The sequence below is a fragment of the Choloepus didactylus genome, chromosome 6 (assembly GCF_015220235.1).
Source record: "Choloepus didactylus isolate mChoDid1 chromosome 6, mChoDid1.pri, whole genome shotgun sequence".
Classification (NCBI taxonomy): domain Eukaryota; kingdom Metazoa; phylum Chordata; class Mammalia; order Pilosa; family Megalonychidae; genus Choloepus; species Choloepus didactylus.
The window spans coordinates 126,681,244-126,704,890 of record NC_051312.1 but is presented as its reverse complement, the minus strand read 5'-3'; the positions used below and the strand labels follow the sequence as shown (position 1 = coordinate 126,704,890).

The following is a 23,647-nucleotide window of genomic DNA, read 5'->3' as shown; positions in this document are numbered from 1 at the left end:
AAAGGAAAGGGACTGTAAGTTTGAGGGCTCTGGGGAGGTTAGCATACCATTTGGGACCAGCTGTGAGTTTGGGGTGAGGTGTGTGGGTGGCATGGGTGGTGGCTGCGGATGTGGGTTTGATCTCTGGGGGAGTTTATGCCCCAGGGCTGGAAAGCTGCAGAGGTCAGCATTGAGGAAAGTGGCTTAGCCCAAGTGAGACAGATGCCGAGGCAGCACACTAAAGTTTTGATAGTTATGACAAAAACAGACTTGGATACTTTAGATTCCTATAGTTATTATTCGTTCTATCATAAGAGCACTGATTAAGGTCATAGTTTGTCCCCAAAAAATACAGAAAATAAGGACAATAAAGATTACTATTTGCCTATTATATGAGTGCTGTTCTACTCCATTTAAAAATGGAGTAGAACTGAAAATTATAATGAGATTGGACAATACTTTTAGAGTGATAATATGTATTTTATTATATATGCTATATACATGTACAAATATTTGGAGGGGTAAAGAGTCTTAAGAAAGTCTCATCCTCCTTCCCCCTTCCCACTGTCTCTGTGTAACTGTCGTCTCCTTATCTCCTTCCCTGTCCTCCCCTGCCTGACCTAACTATTCTGTTACTATCGCAAGACCCAATGAATCTCAGAATGCTGGATTCTGAAGGATTTGTTTTGTAGTAGAATTACTACATAAGTAACACATGGCCAGAAACCATATTCCCTAGCTGCAGGATGGTTTCCTAATGATTTGGGAACTAGAAAGACAAGCTTTGAATGATATCTTGGATTTGAAGAGCTTTAGTGCCCACACCACACTTGTCTCCATTTTGCTTTTAGCTTCTGCTCCTTTATGTTTTATGGGGCAAATGTGAGTTTTTGACATTTTATTAGTAGAGAAGATTGAAATGTTTAAAGATGAGGTAGGGGAAAGAGAATTGGAAGGCCTCCTCATCTCCTCCCTACCTATATATAAACATCACATAGATGAGTACTTTTATTAAATGAAATGACTTCTGAAGGATAAAAACTAAGGGACATATTTGCATAACACTATTCCTTGAGTGAGATTTTCTATAAATATGAAAACACTGTTACTATGATGTGATATGACATGTTAAGATATACCATAGTATTAACTGTATTTAGACTTTGCTTGTATACAATGATACAGTAACTCAGGGAAACCAAAATTTGGGGATAAGAAATCTAATTTTTTATTAGTGAAATTTAATAATATATTTAAACTAAAATTAAATTCTAATTTACCTGTACATATACACAGCCATTGCCATTCACTTCCACTGTATAGTTCCCCTTAGTTGTTGGCAATGGAATTCGTTGTGGCAGCAAACGGTTTTCACCCTTCACTCGGAAGCCCATATCAAATGTTTGGTCAGAAAAAATCTTCACCAAGTTTTATCTGTTCTTAGAGAAAGTGAGCCTTTGGAATAGGGTCAGAGCTTGGAGAACCACAATGGGATCCAAAAAATAATGTCAAATTACATTTAGAACATACTATGGGATTTAGAAATCTTAAACCAAATATAGCTGTGAATCATTTAAAAGCAATAACCATTCTTTTGTAAATGACTGTGTCATGGGCACTGTACAACTTACTGAAAATAAATGTGTGTTTTGGCAACAAAAAATATAAATACAGTTAAATTTGTGTATCTGGCTAAAGCAGGCACCTCTGCATTGATCTCTAACCTATATGATTATACCTTAGAAGAGAAGGAGTAGTTTTAGGGGTGGGATGGGAGATTAATTAATGACATGACTCATTTTCTTTTTTATACTTTACCTTTGGATAAAGTAATCAATCTCCCCAGATCAAAAAAAAATTCTAATTCAGGTTAATTAGGAATAGTCTTTGGTTATGCCTGTTCTAAGGGATTATTGCAGTATATTTAGATGCTACATAGAAAGGATTTTTATTAGATAGCTCTTCCTATTTACAATAAATCTTTTTGATGAGATGTGGTAGAAAGGAAGTAACTGAGTGTGTTTGGAGGTGTGGAGTGTCTTTGTGATATTCTCCATGGCCGGGACCCTCCATTATAAGGGCAGAGACATGATTTTTAATCAGAACATAAAGGCAAGCATATGACATCTGTTCCAGCTACATTCAAAACATATTTTTACTTTATTCTCTCCTAGAGGACTTTTTTAAGTAATTCGACAAAGCTTGTATAATTTAGTATTATTTGTTTCAAGTGGAATTTTTAGTGCTATTGGGTTATAATTCTGCTGGTGAACAGTTTATTGTTTTCCATGACTGGACTTATTCTCAAGACAAAATTCTTGTCTTTTCTGTCCCCAAGACTGGCCTTGCCCAAACTAATGCCATAGTAAACTGTACCAACTATCTATCTCCTCCTCCTATCTTCCTGTTTTTTCAAAATCTTTTGGTCATTCTGCTCAAAAGCAGCTGAGTTAATAATTAAGCTTTGAGATTTTACTTTCTTCAGTCAAAGACACAGCAGTGCTTTATCTTTCTGGATAACAAGATTGTCTTTACAGGGACATGTTGGAGGTTAAGTTCAGTATTCTCTTAGAGGCCTTGGAGACAGCAAAAATCAGAACTCTAAAGAAGAGATTATTAACCTTTTAGAAAACCAGGAAGTGTCTTCTTCCTTTGTGAAAGGCCGTAGATAGGATTTCACATTCTGTGGACTACTTCTGTAGTGAGGGCCTGATTCCATTGCAGTTCTTGGATCCCTAGCTATCACTAGGAAGCAAAGGCAGGATTCCTGACTATTCTGATGGGGAGTGGGGAGAGGGAGATGGGTTCCTGGAATAGCATTTATATTGTCCCCCTCCCCCCCCCTTTTTTTTTTTTGCAAAGCAGAGAAATATCCTCATTCAAGTACCAAACCTGAAAAATTTACTGTGACATTTAATTCTTTTATCTGCAAGGGCTCTGAGAGAGATTACCAGTTATGGGTCAATTCTGGCAAAGAAGCAGCACCATATCCACTCATTGGTAAGTTTCTGGGAAAATCTAAGATAGGTTTGTGGTTTAATTATAATTCTAAGTGTCTCAGAGAACTAGTCATATGGTCCTACACTTAAGTGCTATTAAAAATTAAAACTTGTACATTATTCATTTTTTTATTTAATAAATATCTATCATGCATTTACTGTGTACCAGACAAATATCTCTTCACTCAAGCAGTTAATGGTATAGTTGGGAAGAGATATATAAATTTTCCTCTTTTCTTTTTCACTTTAAAAACAGCTGTCCTACCCAATCTTTTGAAATTTTTTTCTGTAGGAGAGAGGAATATGTATTATAATTCCTTTTTCTCCATACATTTTGTTTTCATATACATTCTTGAATTTCCTGATACCTTTCCTACCTGCTATGCTAGCTCTGTGGAAGACTATCTGTAATCCAATCATGCCTCAATCCATCAATGAGCATTATTTAACACTTGCCCTATTCCCAGAACACCTAGACATCATAAAGAAAATTAGCTTCACCCATTTAGACTTCTAAAAGTCTTCATTGACTAACTTACCAACTAACTACTGCTTCTCTAACTTACTTTGGTATTTCTCTACTCCAATTTTCCAGCAATGGTTCTTGATAAGTTATTGGTAGATATGTTGTACTTCACCTGAAGGTGGCTATTTGAATCATTTAGCTAAAAAATATTTCTTGAACAGTAAGTACATTCAGTGTGGTTAACAGCAAGAGAGCAATTAAAATAAGGGACACTATCTGTAGCATACCTTGAGATAATGACAACGATGATGATGATGATGATAATGATGGTGATTTCTGCTAACAGTTTTGAAGTGCTTACTGTCTGCCAGACATCGTGCAAAGCATATCATATGTCTTATTTCATGTAATCCTTTCAGTTAGCTGTGAAGTTACTACTCTGTAATTTAGGATGTTTTGAATGGTGTGAGTAATCTAAAACACTAAACTTTTGGATGAAAAAGTATGTTCTCAGACTTAGAATATAACAAATCAACCAGGTACATTGCCAAGGAGAAAATTTACTGCCACGTCAGCTTTTTTAATGTTATTATTTTGGTAAAAGTTAATCAATAATTAAGTTATGATTAAAAATCAAATAAATACTTAAAATAATTCTTTTAATAAAATATATAAATATGTACACGGTAACTTTTAGGCTTAAAACAACTTCAAACCCCACTGCTGGCTCTCACTAAATAGCCCCATGGGATCACATCATTGTTATTTAGCAGCAGTTCTTCTTGGATATTTTTATGTGCCTTGCAAACCTCAATCGCAGATGAACTACTTGTTATTCTGTAATTGATTTTGTTTTATTGCTATTATATAAGCCTTTTTTTTTTTTTGCCTTAATACCTGGAAATTGTTGTGGTATTAATGGAACATTGACATTGTATGGCTATGCAAGAGGAAAAGGAAAAGTTCACTGAGTTACATTCAGTGATACATCAGGAATAGAAAAAGGGAACTTTATTTTAAAAAGCCTAAATCTACAGCACAGTAGTCTTTCAAGATTACTTTACGAAGATACAATTACTTGGAGCACGAAAGAGCAAAACATTATCTTTCCTGGGTCTGTATAACACAATGAACCCTGTTGTGAACAATGGACTGGGGTTAATGGTACAAATATAAGAAGTTTCTTTCATGAACTATAACAATTGTACCACACTAACACAAGGTGTTAATATTAGGGTGGTATATGGGAAAAATACACCTAATATAAACTGTGAACTGTAGTTAAGAGTACTATTTTAATATTCTTTCATCAGTTGTAACAAAGGTATCGCATTAATGAGAAGTATCAACAATAGGGGAGTATATGGAATGTTGTGTTTTTTACATGAGTTTTTGGTAAACCTACAACTTCTCAAATTAAAAAGGATAATAGTTTTTTTAAAAACATTATGCGGAGTGAAAGAAACCAGACACAAAGTACTACATATTGTACGATTCCATTTATATAAAATGTAAATAAAAATAAATCTGTAGAGACAGAAATAGATTAGTAATTATATAGGACTGGGGAAGAATAGAAGGATTGAGAGGTGACTGCTAAGGGGTATGTGTTTTTTCTTTTGGGAGTAATGATAATGTTCTAAAATTGATTGTGGTCATGAATGCACAATTCTGTGAATAAACTAAAAGCCATTGATTGTATACTTTAGATGGATTGTATGGTATGTGACTACATCTTAATAAGACTGATTTTTTAAAAAGTCATGTTCCAGTCAATTCTCAATGTCCAGGATTTAGTTTTTCCAGTTTGTAAATACCTGAATACCTTTTTTGCATCTTGTTTCTGTGCTTCTAATATCCTGCAATCTTCCTTCAGTTATTACCTATGAATACCAACCTGAGAGCTCAGCAGTTGGGGAAAAGCATAAAATCAAACAAACCAGTTTCCAATGCTCTTAAATAACTCTAAACATATAACTAATAAAAAGTAATGAAGTATCTTTTTCAGAAGGACATCTCATGTTATATAATAGTAATAATAGTAAAATATATATTTTTTTTCATTATTTAAATAATTTTAAATACTAATGTTTACTTATTTAATCCTTATAACATTGGGTGATAAGTAGGGTAAATATTTTAAATAGTGATTCAAGGCTGAGAGAGGTCAAGGATTTGCTGAAGATTTACAAATCTAGTTAGTGTCAAAGAAGAAAGTAGTATACCTTTAAGAATTCTTAGATGGAAACATAGAAAAAGTCAACATTATGCAACTCACAAATTGATCTGTGCATTCCAAACAAGATTATTTAGAAGATTTTCTTTTCCTCTTTCCTTTTTTTTGCTTCCTCTGCTTGAAACTACTTTGGTAGGACCATCTGCATTGTGCAGTGGTCTCTACCTGTAAAAGGGTACATGGTGATATTCAGTCAACAAAAGGCTTCTTTATACCAGAAGTGCCAGGGGCTTATTGCAGTGCATTCCAGTATGTAGTGTACATGCCCACAGTAAGGAAGGTTTGACCATGCCATTCACCAGTAAACCTGAAGCCTGCATTTAAATTTTTCTCTGCATAGGGCATGAATATCCCTATGGAATTAAAATGAGCCACCTTCGAGACTCTGCACTCCTGACACAGAGATTAAAGGACTCCAGCACCCCTTCCAACTTCCAAGAACCTTTCCTCATGGAACAGCTGCCCCGGGAGATGCAGTGCCAGTTCATCCTGAAGCCCAGCCGCCTGGCCGCAGCCCAGCATCTGAGTGGTGAGTCACCTCTCCTCCTTCATAGAGCCTTCTGTCATTCCTGAAAACAAACTTAGTACAATGGCAAAGACCCAAACTTTCAGCCAGATGAGGTCTTTTTTTTCTTTCAAATTTGCTAGGTGTTTTGAAAGGAAAGATGGAGTTTTAGAAGATGGTTTTATAAATCAGCAGTGGGCAGGACTCACTTGGAATCAGCAGCTAATAGCAATATAGTCTGTTCTTTCTTTCTTCACTGTTCTTTTCCCTTTAACCTTATGCCCACTGCAGAATCAAAGACACCAGGCAATGCTGCAGGTGCTTCAATGCCTTCTTTGTACTGTAAACACTCCATTGTGTGTTCCCCCTAAATGGTCACATTATAAAAAGGAGGCTGAGTGATGGGTGTCAAGAGACTGCAGTGTCCTGCCATGATCCTGGTACTGATAGGTGTGTGAAGACTAAGCTGATTTCCTCAGAAGGCTCTCTTTAGCCTACTAATCTAATCTGAATTCCTGGTGTACATACCTATCTTGAACACCCCCAAATAAAAACTCTAGAATGATAGAAGTGATGTTCCACATAGGAGGACCAACAATTAACCTAACCCAGGTTTGAGTTTTCAGCCCTCAGTCTGAAAGTAAGATTGTGTGAGAAATTCAGAAGAAAATGAACACAAAAATGTGTGTGTGATAGCAGAAAACTGATGCTGAATTTCTACAGCTGCCTTTGTCAATTTGAACCAACTGGGGGATTTAATGAATAGTGACATTGCCTATGGAAGTGAGAAAACCCAGGACTAGCAAGTGATACATTTTAAAGGGATGGCATGGACCTTGAGAGATGACTGCAGCCATTTCCCTGCCAGAAGATATGACAATCCTAGAAAGATTATTGGCATCATCTTCACATCCTGAAATTCTTCATCTGTATGTGATCCAGTTGATGTAGCGTTAATGAAAAAGTACCTCATACTGTTTTTCATCTCATAGCAGAATGACCCTAAAATTTGCATGCAGCTATCCAAACTTAGAGAAAACAGATAAATTAAATCAGCATCTACACTCATTATGAAATTTTTCCTGCTTTAAGTGTTAATACAATACTGGGATCCTTTTAAGTGGAACATCCTCTAATACATTTTAAATTGTTTTGTAATTTTCTTTTCAGACTAAAATGTCAGTTGTTTCTGAAACGTCAACTTGTTTCTATGTAACACTAGTGTGAAATTTATTTTTCTCTTTGCCCCATTGAATCAAGATTTTGACATTTTATTGGGCAAAAGGAGTTGTCACTGCCTTTTCTCCTCTTCAGCCAGCCTTTGCTCATTATGTTTTGCCTCCCTGGAAGCCCAGACTCCTTCTGTCTCTATCTAACCTACTGAGCTCTATCACTTTCTCCAGCCATTACTTCCTTCCTATCTTCACTTCTTTCCTAATCCAGTTTAGATTCTGTGGTCAGGATAATAATCTCTGTCATACAGATAACCACCACTTCTTTGACCCTATTTCCTTCCTTCCTAGACACCTAGTAAAATTCTTATCTCTGGATGAACTCTGAATATTGCTAGAGGAAATATCACAGCAAGGCAGGTTGGTATCACTGTAAACTCATAATGACCAGCCTCAAATAGGCACTCCTTACTAGCTGGGCAGTCTTAATTTTGTTTCTCTAAGTCAGTTACCTACTCCCTAAGTTGACTGTTTGATACCCATTTCCCCAACATGTGCACATCTAATCCTGCACTTTCTGTTGATGACCTAGCCTCAAACTTTATACTTTATTGAAGCCATCCATCAGGCAGACTCCCCTCATCTTGCCAACACCACCTGTACAAACTTAACCTTGAGTTTGTATCAGGTGTCATTTTCTCTCCTATAATAGCAAATTGAGCTTTTATATTCTCAGGCTGTTTACTTGCATCTTTGGGCCATTTTAAAGGAGCATTACAGAGATACCATGCTTTTTTCATCCACTAAAATGAGAGCTCCATGAAGGCAGGCATTTTGGTCTATTTTGTTCACTGTTTTTCCCTAGTGTCTGGAACAGTGCTTGGCATATGTAAACAAGTATTCATATATTTGTTGAATGAATGAATAGGTCTTTTGTTACTACTCTGATACAAAAGGAGCATTGCCTTTATACCTAGACTGAGGAGAATAATATTCCCCTATTCGTCTACGTTTTTACCCATGCTTTTTAAAACCATTTTCCTGGGTTCTTTGTTAATTTCACTTTAATTTGAGCAGGAGTCAGGAATCCTAAGGATTTTACACAATTTTTCCAGTGATTGCTCAATTACATTGTAGGCATCTTCTGCTTAGTTTCTCCCTACTGAAAGTTAGCATAGTAGCAGTTCCAGCTATAGATGATCCGTGGTAAATGGGGTCAGGGATGCAGTAACTAGTAACTATAGACCAATGGTATAAAAGCCTAGCTGAGCATCAGAATCATTTTGTAACTAAAAGAATTACAGGTGAACCAATTCTATATTTTTAAAAAATCTCCCCCAGTGATTTAAAAGTCACTGATTTAAATCAGGGGTCAGCAGCAAATTTTTCTATAAAGGACCAGATAGTAAAATGTACAGGCCAAGAAGCAAAATAAATGTTCTTACATTACAAGAGATAAAACAAATTTCCACAATAATTGATTGGGAAAATTCTAAATATAATAATAATTGAGTATAATTTCGTGTAATTCTGCAAATGGAAGGAATTGCATTCTTTTGGGGGAATAACATTTCACTTAACTGGGGTTCAAAGTTAGTATTCCCTATCATCAAAATTGATTGCAAAGGTTCTTATTTGTATTACAATTTAATACATTATATTATTTAATCTTTGAAAATATATTTCACATAGATTAGATAGGTATTGCCAAACACTGGTATCATTATACAATTATATAATTTTAGTTGATCATATTCCTCGTTGGGAAGGCATTTACAGAATTCTTGTTAGAATCTTTTCTTGGTATTTGCCTTTTTAGCATGTCCTTATATTGCAGATTAATCATTTCCAATTGAATGTTAGGTGGAAAATTCCTCAAGTGTCCAGTTAAATGAATGTTGAAATATGGATTGAGGTCTGTAAAACACTGCTGGAACTTTAGTTTGAGCTCAGAAAATATATCTGCTGCAAATTTGTGTGGGAATGGAGATCATGCTTCTCACTTTAACTTTTGACAGCACGGAAGTGTAAAATGAAGTATGACATTGTTTGTGATTAAACAACATTAGTTTTTGCCAAAATGACTTAACTTCAGTAAAAATTTTTTATGTGAGCACTGTTTGGCCTTGTAGTTTTGAGGTTGAATTCATTAGGAAGCATTATCAAGTCTGCAGCAAAAACTTAATTTCCAAAGCCATTCAGTGTTCAATGATGGTAGCTAAGGGCAGTTCTTCTCATTTATAAAAATGAGCCTGAGCTCAAAAAATAATAAAACTTTACCACTGCTGCGTCATTGAACTGCTGTGTAATAGCACAAGTCAGAATATTTGACTTCTGTGTATGACAAAAATTCACAGAACTGACAACAGTTAATTAAGCCCACAAGAATGAATGAAGTTCACTACTGACACTATTGCTTCAGTAACACGATTGATTCAAACATTTTCCCTGAAGTATCACTGATGAATAATATAATTAATAATCATAGGCATTAAAAACATTTTCACAAGCTTTGTAAATTTCTCAAATTATACCGTTTCTGCTCCACACATTTTTACCACCATCAGATATAACACATCTTAGATTCCACTTCAGGTTGTACTGAATTAGTTTTTTCTTAACTTCTTTGAAAATATTTTCACTTGTAATTGTTCTGCACAGACTATTCAAGGCTAATTCTTCACTCACTTCAAACTTGAGCATTAACTTCTTTAATAAACCACAACTGAGCAGCATGGGTAACATCTGTCGACTTATCAAGAATGAGGGAAAGTCACTTGAAATCATTTGATTTATATTTTAGTTGACTATCGATATTGCTCCTAATGTCCTTAACTATTCAAGCAGCTGTTCTCATCAAAAGGCAAATAGTCTTAAGTTTATTTTCTTTAAACGTATTTCTCCAACTGCTGCAAGCAAACAAGATTTAATCAATTCATTTATAAATGGCTTTCCTTGCTTGGCTAACAAATGAGCCACTTGTAAATTTACTTTTGTTGCAGCATCATTTTCATTTTTTGTTTTTGTGAAGAAATTCTTCAGTGAGAAGAATACTCCATTTTAAATATCCTAAGTTTTCTGATTATTGTTTTCCTGCGAGTTGGGAATATTGTGATGAGGGCTTAGTCTGGTAATGTTGACATAAATTGTATTCTTTCAGCGAAACTAATATCATTGCACAGTAAGCACAACGCTTTTCCATCTAATTCAGTAACGAAATTGCCCACTGTACCTTAAATTGTTCGCTGTACCTTAAAAGTTCAACATTAAAATTTCACTTTCTTTTCTTGTTTTGACATGATGTATAAATGTCACAGCACCAAGATACATAAGGCACTTGAAACCTACTGTTGCAGTACAGTTGTCTCACTGGAATTGGTAGTACACCAAGCAGCAGCGCAAAGCAATGAGAGCACCACGTTATAGTCTCTGTCACAGATACTCGACTCAGCTACTGAGTGTGAAAGCAGCCATAACCATGCGTGAATGAGTGTGTGAGGCTGTGTTCCCATAGAACTTTATTATGGATGATAAAATTTGAATTTCATTTAATTTTTACACATCACTAAATATCATTCTTTCTTTGATTTCTTTCAAACTTTTAAAAACGTAGAAACCACCTTAGCTCACAGGCTATGCAAAAGATGTAATGGCCAGATTTGTCCAGTGGGCCAGATGGGGCCCAGTGATCCTAATTGCCACCCTCTTATGAAATGCACATTTAACCAAAAACATCTCAGCTAAAAGTCTCAGTTTTCTATCAAGGTTTATACACAGTTTCCCACAAGTAACAGAACCATCTTGTTTGACTTAACTTTATTCCTTGGCCTGTTAGATCTTTGTAGTGTTTTAATGAGAGAGAGTGTTCCAGTTTGCTAAAGCTGCCAGAATGCAAAATATCAGAAATGGATTGGCTTTTACAATGGGGATTTATTAGTTCACAAATTTACAGTTCTAAGACCATGAAAATATGCCAATTAAGGCATCAATAGGACGATAACTTCTCTGAAGAAAGGCCGATGACATCTGGGGTTCGTCTGTCACATGGGAAGGCACATAGCCAGAGTCTGCTGGGCCTCTCCCACAGTTAGCTTCTAGTTTCCATTGCTTTCTCCAAAATGTCTCCGGGCTTCTGTCTTACCTTCTTTCTCTCAGCTCCTGTGCATCCTTGCTTGTTTCTCCCAGGGTGATTCTCTCTAAGCATTTGGGGATCCTCTCTTAACTTCTCTGGGGCAAACTCAAGATGTCATCTCTTAGCTTCTCTCCTGGTTCTAGTTTCAACGGCTTTCTCCAAAATGTCTCTAAGCAGCTCAGTCTCTGTTGGCTCTGAGCTCTCTTTCTCTCCCTGAGCTCTCTTAAGGACTCCAGTGAACTAATTAAGACCCGCCTTGAATGGTCAGGGTCACGTCTCCACGGAAATAATCTAATCAAAAGGTCCCACCCACATTTGGGTGGGCCAGATTGCTATAATCAAAAGATCCCACCCAAATAGGTCTGGTCCCACAAGAGTGGATTAAAAGAACTTAGTTTTTTATGGCATAAGTAACAGATTCAAACCAACACAGGTAAAAAAAGCCAAAAAGTTTCTGAAGAGAATGAAGACGTGTAAAGAGTCTAAAAATTCTAAAAATAATTATTAGCTCCTGGATGATGACACTCATCATAATGTTAGCACGTTATTTCTACATAGAATGTAACAATTTATAAAATAATTTCTCTTAAGCCTCAAAACAACCATGTAAGGTAACATTATTATCCCATTTTACATATGAGCAGACTCAGGCTTTGTGTCTGAAATCACAAAGCCTATAACAGAAGAGCTGAAACCTCAGCCTAGGATTTCTGTCCTTAAATTTCTGTTCTTGTCACTAGACCTATCTGCCATGATATTATGTGGACATGTTAGCACTAACTCATTTCATGATATAGAGACCATTTTACAGTTATTGTTTGTCATACAGTCAGCATCCTGCTGCTTCTGTTAACTGCTCTTGACGTCATACAAAATATGACCATAACATTGAGTATCAAAATTTAATGTTTTATTAAAGTCCATACATCTGTCACCTTCTTTCCCACCCTCTGTGCCTCATCCCATCCCTAGCATGAATCAAAAGTTAAAAGGAAACCCCCTTAGGAAAGTACTGACATAAAGTTCAATAAAAACTGAGACTTTAGTTCAATGTTTTCAATTAAATGTGCATTTCATTCACCTAAATCAGAGAGTGGCACACCACTGAGTTTAACAGTAAGCCTCTCTTCTCTCTCTTGCCCTTCCCCGTTCACATACATCCACCTATCAGCCTGACTTCCACTAGGTAAAAATGAGCTAGTACTTCTTTTCAGCAAATAGTATAAGCATATAGATTTAAGGCCTGTTTTGCAGAGTGCCACTAGTTATACTCAGAGTCCATCACACTCTGTTTGATGTATTTAAGATACACAGAACCAATAAATTCATAAATTGCTTAGTTTTACGAAGTGGATATTTTTCATGATCTCTTATGTGAAAACCGTGTCTTCTTTCTGGATTAACAATGAGAATAAAAGAGGAAGATAATGTCTGTTAGGGTATTGGCTAAGAACCATTAATATATTTTTAAACCATCTGGATGTAATAACACACAATTAGAATAAAGACAAAAGTCCATAGCTCCATTTCTAAGGGAGACTTGCTCTAGTTTAGCTTAAGGAAAATAATCTAACCTTAGGTGAGGATACTCGTACCCAATCTGTTTTTACAAATTTCTGCCTCACTGTCGGGAAGATCTCCTATGGAATAGTCTTACATTAAAAACAAGAGTAGCAGAGTAGCCAGCCCTCAGCTGGCCATCCTGAGACTTAGATCATTCTAACTCATCCTCAGGGTGGGGGTCCCCATTGAGACACCTCTAGTGTTAATTGGGGTTTAGGATATAGGCATTCAAGATCTGATCTCAAGCCTCAACTCAAATGTCACTTCTAGGAAATCTTTGTTTCTTAAGGTAGTTGCCCTCTTCTCTTTGTCTACAGAGCACTTTATCTTTAGAACAACATCTAAAAAAATTAAATTATGATATATTTTTACATATATGCATGTTTCATTAGAGTATGAGCAGCTTAAGGCCTGGGAATTCTTCTTTCTTCTATCCCAGGGCTTAGCCCAGTATATAAAACAGAAGTTAAGTGAATGATTGAATGGCTTAGTTATACCTAGTATTGAAGAACTTGAATGGAACAGAACAGTTTTTGAAATTGAAGTGGGATCTGTTTGGGTATGATCTCAAGTAGCCCATGGGGTTCTCCCCTGAACTGACACAGCAGACTCTCCCTTTCCACATCTGATTCAGTCCCAGGATTAAACTAGGTCTGGACTGAACATTCATGGCATATGGTAAAATATGGGACACTTCATTTTATTCTACCTGTTTGCCCTGTCATTCCAGTGTTCTTCCATATATATTTCCTACTCTGAAAAAAAAAGTACTCTTAATTTAGGGTGCTGTATGACAGAACAGAATTTCCAGTTAAGGTTTTTTGTTGCTATAATTGTTACTTTTTAAGCACAAAGTTTTAAGAATTGACTATTTTAGTATTCATTTCCATAATTGAAGCATGAAGAGACTCAGGTCTGAATCTTTCTGGGTGGTTCAAGAAAGCTAGATTTACATGAATTTTGTTTGTTTTATATTTACATCACCGTTATATTTTTTTGTATGGCAATGGCAAGTTTTTTCTTCAAACTTTGACGTTTAGACAGCCAGAGTTATGAGTTAAAGGCTCTGCAAGAAAGTAAATTTTAATGATTTTTCTTCTCTTAGTCCCAGAAGGAACATGAACTCTTACACTGAACGCTGTACAGAACAAAAGGTACAGCTAAGGCTGAAAGTATTTATGATAAAGTACAGAACTCAAGTTCTACTTTATACTCTGTCTACACTCATAGGATAGCTAGGTATATCACTTTGAGATAGAGCGTTTTTCTTAAGAAGTGTGCGAAAGCTAATCAAAATAAATAAATTGGGTAGTGTTAGATATAGTAAAATCAAGTTAAATGTAAGGAAATCAGACTGAGTACAAGTACTCAACATCCACATAAACATACCCATTAAACATTTGCACAGATTTGACATTGCTAGACATACAGGAGCCACCTCCTGGATTTAAGAATGGATTTGGTTTCCTTTTCTGTTTTTTTTTAAAACGGTGGAAGTTGGGAATGTCAGGGCAGGAAGAAGTGCTTTAGTTAAGCATAGTAGCAGTAATCCTTCATGACTGGATCCTCCTGACAGCTGTTAAACCAAATGGGGAGTGGACATGGGCAGGGAACTCCTCTTTGTGAGGAGGAGATTGGAGTCTTGGAAGCTTTGGACACCGTACATGGGGAAAATTACTTTTAACAAGATCACTGTGACCCATGCATGCCCGGGGCAAAGTACTTTTCATACATCAGCCTGCTTAATCTGCTCAACGGGTCTTTGAGGGATAGGTATTATCAGTCTCATTTTAAAGTTGAGGAATCAGACTCTTAAGTGGGTAAGCTAGGAGTCTAACCAGGCTGCTAGCTCCAGAACCCATGAGTTTTACACCCGAGTGTGTGTACAATGATGAAGTACTTACTATACCTCAGGAAGGTGAAGGGTGAATGATGGTTGTTAGGCCATTTAGTAAAATGTTGCTTGTTTTCTTTAATCTTCCTACATTTGACTTTTTTAGTTTTTGTTTTATAAAGGTTAAGTGAGAAAAAAATGCTAAGGTATATTATGGCCAAACAATATAAAAGACTTCTTGAAGTTAACATTTGTCTCCTAACCATGTCACCTTGGAAAGCTCATCTCCTTCAGCTCATTCCCTGTCTGTCAGGGAATATTGAGGAGCTCAACTTCATCTCTAGGTAACTTGGCTGGGAAGTCACACTCCTCCTTCCTGCCGGGTAGTTGTGACTTATCTTTCCTTGAAAGACCTTCGGCACTTTGTTCCTCCTTTGAGTCATTTTATTTATTAATATACTTGCTTTTGGTTCCCACCATCAACAGCCTTGTTTCCCCATTTGATTACAAACTTCACTATGGCCAGGGACATAGTCTCACTCCTGTTTGCATCCATCTCTTATCATGCTGCCTTACACATGCCTTTTAAAGACAGGAACTGAAAAAAATACATCACACTCCTTGTATTTGGAAAGAAGGGGGAAAATTATAGGGCATTAGCTTCCTGTCTGTGCTCTCAGCAGTAGAGCGGGGCATCAGATAATAAAGTATTCTCTTTCTAGAAGACATCTTAATGGAGACTTGACTCTTCTTCTCCTTTTCTTTTTTTACTAATTGTGGTATAATTTTTTTTTTTAAATGTATGCAAGCTCATCTGCTTTTTTGTATAACTATAATCTTATCTTCAAACTGGGAAAACGTATGTATTGGTATGAGACACATTTTGCTTTAAGTTGTTACAGTTCAGTAAGGGAGCTTTTCCTTTGCCTTTTAAAATTCAGTGCCAAAACTCAAGTAAACGGACCAGTGTTGCCCCCCAAATGGATGAGAGGAGAACCTAAACATTTGATTCCTCCTTAATTTATAAAATATTGTAAAGGAATTTCATAGGTTGAACAGTCAGTAACGAAGGACATCTGTATACATTTTTTTTCTCTCTGAGCCATAGTAATGAGCATACTGCCAAATGGAAACTGTAGAAATAAAATGAGGTGAATTAAACTAGGTTTTCTAAGAATCTCACTTCTTCCTCAGATTCAGGTCAGAAGACATTTAAAAGGCGAAGATCTCTCATAAACTGGGCCTTTTGGCGGGGTTCTAGCATTCACCTAGACCATTTGCCCATGTCACCAACATCTCCTATGCCAGGACAGCTGTTTGGAGTTTCTTTGCCAAATATTTGTGAGAATGACAATCTGCCCAAACCTGTCTTGGTAAGTCTCAATTTGGCCTGTAACAATAATGGGAAAGGTTTGGGAAGGGACAGCGCTGGGAGAAAATGTAACCCCAAACGGAAAAATTTCCCTGGCTTTGGTTGAGGATCATTATTAGTATTATTATTATTGTTACTTCAAAAGATAAAAATATGATCTAGTTATTGCATAATCATAAGGCAGACATAGTAGGAAGAGACAATGTAGGCTACTGGTTTCAGTAAAGAGCCACATAAGCCTGCTCATATAAATTAGAATTCGCTCTGTAGACCGAGAATCCACATTACCCGCCACATTCCTCTCAGATCCTTTCTTGAACTCCACACTATTCTGAGGGTCTCCTTCAGTCACTTCAGCAACCGAGACTACTCAATCTTGTGCTTTTTTAAAACCTTACATATGTTTTATTTCAAGCGCTTAAGCATAAAGGCACCCCCTCTGGCATGTGTTTATCTTTTGTATATGGAATGTATGAGATGAAAGTTACTGAATTTGTATTGTCTCCAACTGATCTATTAAATGGCCACTGTTAAGCAACATTTATTGAGTATCCAGTTCCTCCGAGCACTATACTTGATGTATGGCATTTTATGCTATATTTTACATTTGTAAGTCAAGAGACTAGTCTAGACATTTTATTACTTACCTTTCACAACAGGGGGTAGTTGTTATCATTATCATCCCTACTTTATAAATGAAATAAGCTCAAAACTTTACCCAAGGTCCCACAGTGAGTATGTGGCATAACTGGGTTTCAGATCTCATGGATTGCTTATCTCCAACACCCCTTTCTCTTCCTACGCTGCAAGTAGAGGACATACAATTAGAAAGTAAGCAAAATGAAAGATTGATCAGAAAGGAATATAATTGGAGAAAGCTTCCTGAAAGAGATGATTTTGAGCCTTATTTTAAAAGAAAGAAGTAAATATAGGAAATAGGAATGGAATGAAGTATGAAGTGGCATAAAGGGAAAAGATAAGCAAGTGAAGAATCAGCATAGCAAGAATATTTCCATATTTAGGGAAGAGAGTCTATGTTAGAAATTAAGAAAAAAAGAGTAGTACAGCAGGAGAGGGATGAATTAACAGGGATCTTGAAGCAATCAGAGAAAGTTGATTTTAAAGTGGCTCTTGGTTCATTGACCAAAGGAAAATCTTATCAAAGCAAGTGTTTAGGTAAAATGTTTTCACTGTTGAATATGGCAAGAATAAATGGGGGAAAAGCGATTTAGAGACATCAAAAAAATTCACTTTAGTCCCTGCAGCAGTCGGTCCAGCTCTAGTCCTTCAGTGCTTTTACCCTAGCATACCCTGGCCTTTGACAGCCAAAGAGGGCAAGTGTGTGTTCCTTTGCTTATATATGAAGTGTCATTTTGGTTTTTTCCCTTGGCTTCCCCATAGGATATGCTTTTCTTTCTTAATCAAAAAGGGCCCCTCACAAAAGGTATCTTCAGGCAGTCGGCCAATGTGAAATCCTGCAGAGAGCTAAAAGAGAAACTGAATTCTGGAGTGGAAGCACACCTGGACTGTGAATCTATTTTTGTGATAGCATCTGTCTTAAAGGTACGAAAGTTCTTCCTTCATCCACCCCCATTGTATGGCTTTGAATCAAGTCAGCTGGTTTCTTCCATTATGAACATTACTTCTATCTGCAAAGAACCATGATAGATTTAGAATCTGATTAAGTAAAAAGCATTCAGAGTCAACATTGGACTTTAAAAGCACCACCAATAATGCAGTGAATCAGATACTTTTTTTAAAAATTTTTCATTGCATACCACCCTCCCATTCTTCACTCCTGCCACCCTATGCAAAAAAATAAAATTCAAAAATAGTCAAAATATGCACAGGATGTTTACCAAAACAAATATTCTTCCTCACTATCAGTACTTTCCTAATGAAGGAAAAGTTTTTTAAAATAAATTTTTATTAAACTTCTGAAAATAATTATTTACCACTTTACCAAATTAAGCAAATATTTGCCTTACAATGGAAACAAAAAATGCTCAATGAGGGCACTGAAAATTCCATTCATTTGCATAATCATCATGTCCACACATAATCCCTCCCCTGTCCCCTATTGCCTTTTGCTTTAAAAGTAGAGTAGGAACAACTCTTAACATCTGGGCCGCCTTCTACCTTTACCACATTTGGAATTCTTTATAGCTCCTAATCCTCCTACCCCATGGTTACTGAAGTTCTTATACAGTCACAGAGTTATGGCACTCTTGTAAAATGTTTTCCTCCCCACATTCTTGGTAATACCTCACATTTTTTGAAAACCTAGAATCAGAACCAGCTTTAAGCAGAGCATTTGACCCCAGCAATATCTTCTAATTATTGAAGCTAGACCTACCTCAGGCTCCCATCTCCCAGCAGGGTTGGAGATGCACGAGATCCAGGTGCAGAAATAGGGCCCAGTCTGCATCTTAGGACCTGGAGCAGTAAAACCAAATTAAGGAAAATATGCGGCACAGTCTTCAAAGACTTTAGGACAGATAAAAAAGATTCTTAACATCTGCCCCCTCCAGCAGGCTGGTCAACTGGTCATAGAATCTTATATTGGGAGTTTATGAGCAATTAGATGTTCCTTGGTAAATGGGCCATGTCTGCTCTTAAACAACTGCTACTGTAGACTTTTGCAATAAAATATCACTGAAAACAGCCAGAGAAACTCGAGCTAGAGTCATCCGTTTTGCACTGTTTTTGATTTCTCTGCAATTCTTAAGTACAGTGAAGACATGTATGGCACACTTAGCCAGATATGTATGTCCAGGATAGATGCCCAGGATATAACAATACAATGAATTGTTCTTTTCTTAAAGTCATATATCAGATTTTCTCCCGTCTCAATTTAAGAAGTAAAATCCTATGCTGTAGAAAATTTTCCTTACTATGCTGTTCTTCATTGCACCATACTTAAAATTTTGTGCTAAATTGCTAAGGCTATTGCAAGAAGCATGGTTCTAGAATAATTAAATTGTGTTTCATGTTGCAGAAATGACTTGACCAGAAATAAACAAAGGACAAAAAATGATCAAAATGATTAACGAGTCTGGTTAAAAGGGGTTCCAAGTAATTGATGTTTTAGCATAATGCTCCTGTGTTTTATTCCCTTGTCATCCAAGTGGTTGCAGGAAAGGACATAGTTTTTGCCAGAAGTTTTTGAGCTTTTGTTTTGTTTTGTTTCTTATTTTTAAGACTGTTTTGAAGTGGTACTTCAGTTTTCCTTTAATTTTTCACTTATGCTGGTTTTACTTAAATATAAGCTTAAGCCTTCAAACTATATTGGAAGAAAAGTGCTTAAGACACTAAAACTTTGATCCCATCAGACCTTTGAGGAAAAGTTCATATTTAATCCTGCAGGAATCTTATCTCAAATGAATTTGGGAGTTCTGTTGATGACCTGGGCTCTGGCTTGGAGGGGAGGAGACTTTCAGTTGAATGCTATGAGTTGGTGATTGTAATTCACAACCTCTCATGTCCTTTCTCAGCTGTGATGGCAGTTGTATTTCGTAACTTGTTATTCCAGCTGTGGGAGAGAGTTCATTGAGATGTTACAAGTCATTATCTTTCAAGTGCAGGTTTAAGATTTAATGATGTTTTTCTTCAAGACATCATAAGTATGTTTTCCACTGAGATTCAAAAAGAGAGCTATTGTTACTACCCCATTTTGACATAATAGATTTTACCTCTTCTAAATCTGACTTTTAAAGTGGGTGCTGCAGCTAAAATTAGTTAGAAGTTATGAAAATTCAGTAGATTTACCCAAAAAGAGGTAACTTTTCTGATGATACATCTGAATCACAAGTATCCAGGTACATTTCTACTGGAAGATAAAATAGACAAGAGAAAGAATTTGAATCAGTCCATCTTCCTACTTGTTAAGTACTCTGAAAAGAATAAGTATATAGTGACAGAGCAATGTGATTATGAAGAGGTTTTTGAAATTATCTTAGAATCTCAGTTACAGTTGGCATTCCCTCATCCACCTTTAATATTTGGCCATATGATAGTAGCATCAGTTCAGTGATGCCTTACTATACACCTATAGCATGGCTGGAACTGTGCTTGCCATTAAGGTGTCCATAAAAGTTCAGGGCTATCCCTGCCCTGGACAATTTCATAAGCAGCTGGAGGAGAAGTACACATAACCAGCTAACTGCAGTATGTTATCACAACTTCCATATTAGTAATATAAATGAGATGTGTAGGTAACAAATTGTGTGTTGCCTTTTGCAAGGCACATAGTCATTGATTTGGTTTTCCAGCGAAAGTTAAAGTTGCCCCATTGCAGACTTTTGCCTGTCTCCATGTTATAAGCAGGAACTGGCAAGAGGGTAGCCAGTCCTGGGTATAGTTCTTAGTCGTGAAATGGAGTTTTCTCTCCCTGAGGTTTACTGAACTTGGTAGAGATCACAGACTTTGCAGCCTTGGCTTTGTTAATACCATGCCAAAAGCAACAGAGAGAGTTGACCTAGATTAGAAACAAACAGTACCAAAATGAGTTTACTTTTAAGCTTTTTGTTAAAAGGTCAAACAGCAAACACCCTTGGTTGTATCCTGCTTCTAAGTTTCACCACACCCGGCCCCACCAATGGTCTCAGCAGAATAAGGTTCTCAGAGGCCAAAAAGGGTAATAAGCATGTGCTGTGAAGATGTTATTTAGTGTGTATCAGGCATGGGGGTGCTGTCCCGGGCTCCCAGAGCCTTGAATAAAGCCTTGAATACTTTCTCCCTGATAACATAGGAGAGCCCTTCTATGGGAAACGCAGGGAGAACCCCTAAGTACCTTGGTTAAAATTGTATACTAATGTCATTGAATTATAAAGTTCTAAAATAACAGAGATTTTGCTTTGTTCACTGCTTTCTTTCCTAGCACCTCCAACAGTGCCTGGCACAGATGAATAAAAAGATAAAGAATGAGTGAATAATTAACCAAATTGCAGACCTCAGATATCTTGATGCATTTTCTTGAATTAGCCGTTACTAGAAGAAATTCTGGGCTATTTAAGTGAGAATTGTGGAAGCAGTGTGCCTTGTAACTTGGCAAGGCAATATGAATGCCTCTCCTCAATCTAGCACAAAAACAAGTTTCAAAAATACTAGCAGGACCAATTGTAAGAGTTATTCGTCAATACCTCAACCCTATAAAGTGAGTTCCGTTTTCTAGGCCACCACTTGTATTTCCACTTCTGTTACCTCAGAACTCGGGGGCTTGAAATTATAACATCTAAATTTTTATTTTGCCCCCCTCTTTTTGAAGGATGTCCCAGTGTTCCAGTTCCTAGGATTATAAGGGAAAACATACAGTAACCCATTGGGGATTTTAGAATATTTCCAACACCTATCTCTTTCATGTCTGCAGAGTAGAACTTATGTATCATTTAACTAAAGGAATATTGAAGCTCTTATGAGAGTGTTTTCACCCAAGGCTTTCACACACCCTAAGATATAAGACCCAGGCCAGTCTTGTGTAAGGAGATGTTTTGGTTTTGTTTTGGTCATGGTTGTTTGCTTTTTGTTTTAGAACTTTTCTTTCTAGGAATTAAGAGCACTGTGTCTAAAATGTGGAAGCAAAATATATATTTCTATTTGAGGGAGGGAAAAAAAAGGGATTTTAGAATGGTTTACTGCCAGACTTTGTTGTGTCATACTAATTTTCTAAAAATGTATACAAACAGGTTTCAGCCTGGACAGGTTGTCCTTTGTCTTTCTCACCACAGTCCAGACTCCAATTGTCCCTCTGGGTTGTAGAAAAAATCAAAGCCTGTGTTTTTATGCATGCAAGTCAGCAGAGTGTTTCAACAAAATATTTTCTCTCTTAATTTCTCCAATACATATTTGGCATGAGAATAATAATTTAAAATATTTGTTTTTTCCCTCTGTGTAAGGATTTTCTACGAAATATTCCAGGAAGTATTTTTTCATCAGCTCTCTATGATCATTGGGTCAGTGTAATGGATCAAGGAAATGATGAAGAGAAAATAAATACAATCCAAAGGTAATTAGAATAATTAATTAGAATAATAGTCACATCTCAAAAATACTAAAAAAAAAAAGCTTCTACTTTAAAAGCTTGTCTATTAAAGAAATGACAACTATCAAAGTCATATCTGTCCATAGGGATCAGTTTAAAAATAGATTTATGCTGGCTACTGTCATTGGTGTTACAGTTTTTCTCCTCTAATCTTATTAGTATGAAATATTTAACCATTGTACACCTTCTGTATGTCTGAACCTGATTGGAGCTGAAATCTATTAGCCTAATAGCTAATACTGTTGGCTTAACATACAGTTTTATAATCTTAAGTTTGGTATATATTTAATCAGACAGCAGTCTGTTTATCTGTGTGTGTATGCATATCATTCAGCAACTGAATTCATACAGAGATGAAAGTCCTATTCCTTCCCCTCAACCAATTCACATTATGGTAGAGAGAAAAACCAAGAATTACAATTACAACTCAGATAATCAGTAATACAAAAGAGATATTTGGAGGATGTTGTGGGAGCATAGCAGAGAGGCAAATTAATTCATTGAGAAATGTCAAGGAAAAAAAGAAAGCAAGTTGCAAAGCCCCAGTCAGATCACAAAGAATGTAGTGTCTGAACTGCAAAGGGAAATTGCCTTGCCAGCAGAGCTCCCCAACCCCTCTTCCTGAGTATTTACAGTATTATGAGAGAATAGAAAAAAGTGTCCATAAATACAGATTCCCAAGCAAAGCTTTCAGTTATGTGAAAACCCAAGAATCCCAGTATCATTTATTTCGTGTGCTTGTTTAGCAGTTTTTCTTGAGCAGCTTTCAAATATGAATTGTTACCTACACGCTGATATTGATAGTTGTCTCGTACCAGTAAAGCAGAGTACTGTAATAGATACTGGAAACCAAGGCCATGTGTCAAAATATTACCTCCACTTCTATTACAGTTTTGCAGAAACCATTCAGAGATAGCATCAAATTCTGTAATTTGTTGCTTATTGTCCAAAAAAAACCTGCAAATTGTTAAAGGATAATTTTTTTAAAAGGTAAAATTCTTGTTTTCCTGTTAAGTATAAAATGAACACATATGAAAGATTTTATTTAAAGCATTAATTAATGAAGGAACAAGTAAGATGTTACAACCAGTTCAAAGGAGATTTCAAAGAACCACAACTAAGATTCAGACTTGAATCAGAAATGCTGATATTAATTTACAAATAGTTGCAAAACTGCCTTTTTCAACAAGATGGTAGATAAATTAATTGTCTCTCCATCAGACAGAATTTTCAAGTCTATAGATAAGTATTATGTGTTCAAATTACACAGTTGTAAAATCATTCAAAGGAAGACTTGGGGCCCCCATAGAATCAGATAACCCGAAAGGGTATGCTAGACTCACTTTGTT

At 36.3% G+C, this 23,647-nt stretch overlaps 1 protein-coding gene across 1 annotated transcript in view; it reads left to right on the top strand.

Annotated features, from left to right (window-relative positions):
• ARHGAP20 (Rho GTPase activating protein 20) overlaps positions 1–23,647 on the top strand; it is a 110,528-nt gene that overhangs the window by 76,246 nt on the left and 10,635 nt on the right. Inside the window, exons 8-12 of the mRNA XM_037841381.1 lie at positions 2,913–2,979; positions 6,021–6,209; positions 16,081–16,259; positions 17,660–17,821; positions 22,153–22,262. Coding sequence (XP_037697309.1) covers positions 2,913–2,979; positions 6,021–6,209; positions 16,081–16,259; positions 17,660–17,821; positions 22,153–22,262 — 707 coding nt within the window. The remainder of the gene's footprint in view (positions 1–2,912; positions 2,980–6,020; positions 6,210–16,080; positions 16,260–17,659; positions 17,822–22,152; positions 22,263–23,647) is intronic.